Here is a 5,914-nt window from a genome sequence, read left to right on the forward strand (position 1 = left end):
ATTACACAGTAATACTTTTACATTTCCTGTCAACTTAACATCTTTTAAAACAAAAACACGGTGGACCGCCTCGACGCCCGGACCACCGGGCTTAGAAAGTTGTCTGGGGGATACACCCTGATATATATATACACACACACACACACACACACACACACACACACACACATGTTTTTTTTAAACAAAATTTGAACATTGTGAAGCAAAAACTGCAACCTGAGAAGTTCTGAGTTGAACATATTTACGAAGTTTTTTGTATTTTAATTACTAAATATACTGTATATGCTTCACCTGATTCAAATTCTGAAAAATATTCTACTAAACATCTTTTGCTATCCAACTGGTTTTTCCAAGAAAAAAAAAAAGATAATTTAAGGCAGATCTTTACCTCGACAGCCATAATAATTATAGCAGCTTTCTTTTTAATGGTGGAGTTGGATGGCAGGTTGACCAGAGAGTGCACCCCCATACCCAGGCTGTTTATAGGAGGTAGGTCCAACCAGTCAGGGTCCCGAATTCCCCCCATGCAGTCTTTAGCCATGGGATAGATGGTGCCATTCCCGTCCCGGAGGATGATGGGAGACTCCTGGGGAGGACAATATAGATTAGAATACAACTGACTGAAGGAAAAGCTGCAGCTGTTCAGGAGAACCACCTTACCTGTCCTGCAGTAAAGATGGCCACGTTGCACTCGCTCTGCCCCAGGAAGGCCAGGTTGCTTGTAGGAAAGTTATTCTCCTGCTCAGCTTTGCCTGTGGCCAGGTCAAAGATGCAGTACCTTACCCAGTTACCGGTCTTCAGAACTGCATGGACTCCTGCAAGACAACAAAACAAGTCAAAACTGACCCAAATTTGTATTATAGTTCATCCAATTCCGTAACATAAGCAGACTTAACCAACCTTTGGAGTCAACATTAACAGCCAGGATTACAGCCTTCTCTGGGATGCAGAGCTTTTTGGGCGTTCGCTGAAAGCAATCAGGAACCTTTGGGGTTCCTCCGGTTTTGACCACCTGAAAGTTAAAGCGTCAGTATATACCTGATGTTGGAAAGCTGGAGATTAAAATAAAACAAGAAGAAAGCGTTAAAACAGTAGAAGCGAAGCGTGTACCTGTAGTTCGTCTATCCTGAGGAGCCTGCAGTCCTGTAACAGTGAGGATGGATCCGAGTCTGGAGGAGGAGCGCTGCTTTGGTTTGTCATGCTACTTGATGTTCCGGGGAACTTCACAGCAACGTACGCACCATCCACCTTCAGCACCTGGGTTGTGATGAGAAGACGGCACGCTTTGAATCAGAGATGATTAGGAGAAGCTTGATTTATTATGATTTTGACGCAAGTTTACAATGGGTAACATTTATTTTCTATTTTATGCATGAGTTTCTTTGCTTAGAATGAAAAAAAAAAGTCATCATTAAAACAACACAATAAAATACGCAAGTAGAAATTTTAAGTGAATATTTTAATCCTTTGCAACCAAGTTTGGTCTTCAAAAGGGTCAGAATCTGGTTCATTAAACAACCCGCCATCAATCAGTTAGTTCTATAGTCATTACAGGTTATCTAATGCGAAATAAAACAAACAGAAATGGATTTAATTTTCTATAAACCTGAAAAGATCAATAAAAAGTTTACATGGAGGCTTATGTCATTAATGCAGTAAGGTTGCACCAATCGATCAGCCGATCAATCGGCTCCGATCTTCTTAGTTTTGGGCGATCGGCCGATACTTGGATATGAAATCGATCTCATCTACACCCGCTAAGGTCTGAATATCAACCACTGGAGGCGTATTGTGACCTTTACCACTTAACCATTTAAAAAATTTTTTTTTAAAAAAGAAAGAATAATAATAAAAGGTACTTTAAGTTTTTTTTGTTTTGTTTCGTTTTGTTTTGGTCCACCTAGTCTACACTGTCGCACGTCTTGTTCAGAAATAAATCCAAACTGAATCTATTACTGGACTAACGTGCTTTTAAATGTACACAAACAGCAAACAAACGCCCATCATTCTGGAGCAGTTTCCAACAGAGCTCCATGAAATCCCAGCTCACTAAACGTCCAGCTGTCAGACACACCCACCTTCCCAACAGGAACGTTTTTAACGTCTTCCACAAACACCACCTCCCTGAGAGGCCACTGCTCCTCGTTCACCTTCTCTTCCTCCTTTGGAGCTGGGGTCGAACGTCTGCGCTCTGAAAACGACACACAGGGTAAACTTTTACCGATTTCCCCCAAAGCACATCTGAAATGAATACTCCATTGTGCATATTAAATATCTGGCACTCCTCCATCCCCTACATATTCCCTCCTGCTGTCTTTGGCTGTGAGGGGAATTCTCAAGTCCCTGCGACTCCCTCACTGTGCAGTTACCAGTATGTAGATATTTAAGTTTCAAAGACGTATCACTGCAAAAGCTTCCAAATTATTGTTTCTATGATGGCATTCCTGTGGTCGATACGATATGCATCTAAATACTAGGCTTAATACTAGGATTTTCAATGCACAGATGGAAAAATATATATATTTAACAGAAGCATTTTAAACCTTTCATCATGATGCAGCTCAATTCATTGATCCTGGGGTAAAAGTGCAAGCTCGTATGACAAGAAAGCATGAGTCAATCGGCAAATCAAAACAATCATCTTTAAGATTAAGATTATTCCATTTTAAGATTTGTCGAGTACCTGCTGAGATATTTCAGTGAGCTCCAAAGAGATTGTTCTGTGTTATGAACGATAAAACCTATAATCAACTTTCAACTTCCTGATTTATAACTTGTAAAACATTTAACGCCGTCATGAACCAGCACAAGTATCTACAAGAGGACTAGGACCAGCGGAAAAAAAATTCTAACTTTCTTTCCCTCAGAATTCTGACTTTTGATCTCAAAAGATTTAAGTCAGAATTATTTTTCCCCCCATTTGCCCTAATTCTCTTCAGTAAGTATCACTGCAGTGACAGTGAGGTATTGTGCCTTGGCTCTGAGACACGGAGGGAGCAGTGAATGCCTAGTTCTCCCTAACAATTTAAGGTTTGATAAGTTAACAGATAAAGCCTACGCTGTTAGAAAGTAGGCTAGGCAGGAAGTTGAAACACTTTTCCCACCGCTTTTAGAGCTCTTCAACCAATCAGACAAGTCCAAACATAAAGCAAGGAGAGGCCTTCACAATAACCACCTGTCCCCGTCTCAAGACTGGGACACCTCCACCATCTTCCACTCAATCTTATTGTTCAATAATCTTTTAAATTTGATAAATATTAACCTAATATTTTTAGGGTATTAGTTTTTCGCAATAGTGCAAAAGCAGAATTTATACACCATCAATAGATGCTTGCATTTTTGCATGCTAATGGATAATTGTGATTGTATTGCAAATTTTCAACAAAAATTGTCAAAAACATGTCCTTTAATTGACTTTTTATTCCAACCTGCAGGTGGCAGTATTCCTTCTTTCTTCTGCAGCCTTACTATTGTCAAGTTATAGTCTGTGTTTTAGTCTGTGTTCGATAGGGAGTGCAACAGAAATTGAGTTATTTAAGTTCTTTAAGGAATAAAAATGTTTGTGTCTCCAATTTGTCTGCCTGTTTTTCCCTCTATATGTACATTTTAAAAGGGGTTAAATGAGGAAAAATAAAGTACAATTCCTTGCAAACATTTCTAAAGTACAAAATCATGCAAAAAATGCAAAAACACAAATACCCTAAAAAAATAAAAAAATAAAAAATCACAAAATCTTGGGACCATTAATTCTAGATTTTTTGCTCAAGTTTATATCAAAATAGTCTAGCAGAGGTATAAAGCAAATGCTCCTTTCAAAAAGTATTTCTATTTTGTAAATTTTATGAAGCTGCTCCTCACAGCTTCTACAGGATAAGTTATATGCAGGAAACAAATGGATGAAATTGCAAAATGTTTTAAATTAAAATCCCTAATTACACCCATTAAAAAATAAAATGACATTTAAATAAGTATATATATATATATATAGAAAAAAACAGATGGCCAACTATGAAAAATTAATTATCACACTCGAGAGCTTGCCATATGGTCCTTATGATAAGATGCTGTAAAAAAAAAAAAAAAAAAAAAAAAAAAAAAAGGCAGGCAGGCAGGCAAATATACTGTGAGCTGGCCACATTTGCTTCACAGGAACACAGGCAGCAGAGAAAGTTGCTGATAAAAGCCTGTGTACCATCTGCTTCAAAGTCAAAGGACTAATGAGAGCGCGCTGCGAGGAAGAAACTGGTGGCGTGCCCGGGAGATAGCACAGCCGAGACTCGTGAGTTGTTCAAAGAGCGAATAGTTTATGGGTTGAGATAGCATGAGAGGAGACATACTGTAGGGCAGTGAGGCACTGCTAGCAATGGAAGAGGTATCACTACAGGTGGATGCAGGGGATGGAGGAGGACCCATCTCAGTCTTCACCAGCTCAGGCTTACTTTCCATCCTGCGGTGGAAAGAAAACACGGACATGTTTTAGCTCTGGCTTTAGCGTTACGACAATAAAACTTTATGAGTTAACTGAGTGATATTTTTAAGGAAGGAACTGACTTGATTTCCTGGGTCTTTGTGGTCTTCTCCATGTTTTTGAGGCTCTCCGGTGAGCGCAGCTGGAACCTGCAGCTGTCGTTCATGTTCCAGACGGACTCCAACAGGACGCCCACTTTGGGGATTCCGGCACTGACAGAAAAGGCCACTGCACCGGCATGGTAGAGGGGATTATTCCTCAAACACACCTAGGAGAAGACAGCCATTGGATTGTCAGCACAATCTGAGGGTGTTATCAGATGTAGATGGAGCAAATTTGAAAAATAATCACAAGGTCTTTCCCCACCCACCTGCGTTCCTACAGTGATGTTGGGTATTGAGGAGATGCCAGCACTGGACTTTGGCTTTTTGTTCTTGGCTCTCGCTTTCTCAAGCATTTTCTTCCTTTGACTAAAAGGCACAACACCCCTGCAGAAAAATAAAAATTATTTAGGTTCTAACAAAATGTGACAAAGGTTTCAGAGAATGAATGCTGTTCAAGCAGAGTGTGCTTTTTGGAGAAATAGTAAACAAATTCAATTTAAACAGCACTTTTCTGGTCAGAGTGGCCAATCAAAACCTTTCCATCAGATCAAAGGTCTGCAACTTTTTAAAAGTCTCTGAACCAAAACATTTTTGCTTTGAGAATACAATCATGTACCAGTTTCACAAGCTTCTTTTATAGTTACTTTATGACAGTAATATCAAGCTTTAAGCCCATTTTTACTCTCAGGCCAGCAAAATAAACCTAAATGAGCTGGAAAAGTCACGACTTTTTGAAAAAAGACTAATTATAATTTTAGATAAATATCTGCTGTAGAAAATGTAGTCATTTTTTAAAAGATTCACCTTTTTTTATTTTTAGAATTTAAAATACATAAATTTTAGCAAAAAAGAGGACATTATTTTTGTGGGATGGACAATTATGCAAAAGTTGTTTTCTTTTAAAGCACATATTCCAATCTAATGGCAAGAAGAAAATGATCTAAAAGCATTTTACTAGTACGTTTAGAGTCATTTTTGTGACATTTCAAGGCAAACATTGGAGAAATAAACTGGAAAAAAGTATTACAGACCTAAGTTTATTATATATTCAAATTTAAAAACAATATTATATATATATATATATATATATATATATATATATATATATATATATATATATATATATATATATATATATATAATTAAGAACTAAAATAAATGAAAAAATATTCAAAAAGAAAAAAAAGAATGTCATCTCTAGAAACAAATCTATTTTTTATTTTAAAAACTAGATTTTTAAAAAAATAAAAAAAATAATTTTTTTATATCTAAACTTAGAAATAAAACCAAGTACCATTAATAAAAAAAATAAATGAGTAAAAAAAAAAAAAAAAAAAAATTT

At 37.2% G+C, this 5,914-nt stretch overlaps 1 protein-coding gene across 7 annotated transcripts in view; it reads right to left on the bottom strand.

Moving 5' to 3' along the window:
• Positions 1 to 5,914, bottom strand: part of ubr5 (ubiquitin protein ligase E3 component n-recognin 5) — a 51,772-nt gene that overhangs the window by 25,966 nt on the left and 19,892 nt on the right. For 6 of the 7 annotated variants that reach the window (XM_015060105.1, XM_015060101.1, XM_015060107.1 and 3 more), the window contains 8 exons: positions 4,839 to 4,956; positions 4,552 to 4,736; positions 4,338 to 4,447; positions 2,079 to 2,191; positions 1,111 to 1,257; positions 901 to 1,012; positions 661 to 815; positions 389 to 586 (listed from right to left, as the gene is read on the bottom strand). In XM_015060105.1, coding sequence (XP_014915591.1) covers positions 389 to 586; positions 661 to 815; positions 901 to 1,012; positions 1,111 to 1,257; positions 2,079 to 2,191; positions 4,338 to 4,447; positions 4,552 to 4,736; positions 4,839 to 4,956 — 1,138 coding nt within the window. The remainder of the gene's footprint in view (positions 1 to 388; positions 587 to 660; positions 816 to 900; positions 1,013 to 1,110; positions 1,258 to 2,078; positions 2,192 to 4,337; positions 4,448 to 4,551; positions 4,737 to 4,838; positions 4,957 to 5,914) is intronic. The other variant, XM_015060106.1, reaches the window with a different exon arrangement.

Source organism: Poecilia latipinna, unplaced genomic scaffold, assembly GCF_001443285.1.
Source record: "Poecilia latipinna isolate Pla-1442-1.1 unplaced genomic scaffold, P_latipinna-1.0 Scaffold1687, whole genome shotgun sequence".
NCBI lineage: Eukaryota > Metazoa > Chordata > Actinopteri > Cyprinodontiformes > Poeciliidae > Poecilia > Poecilia latipinna.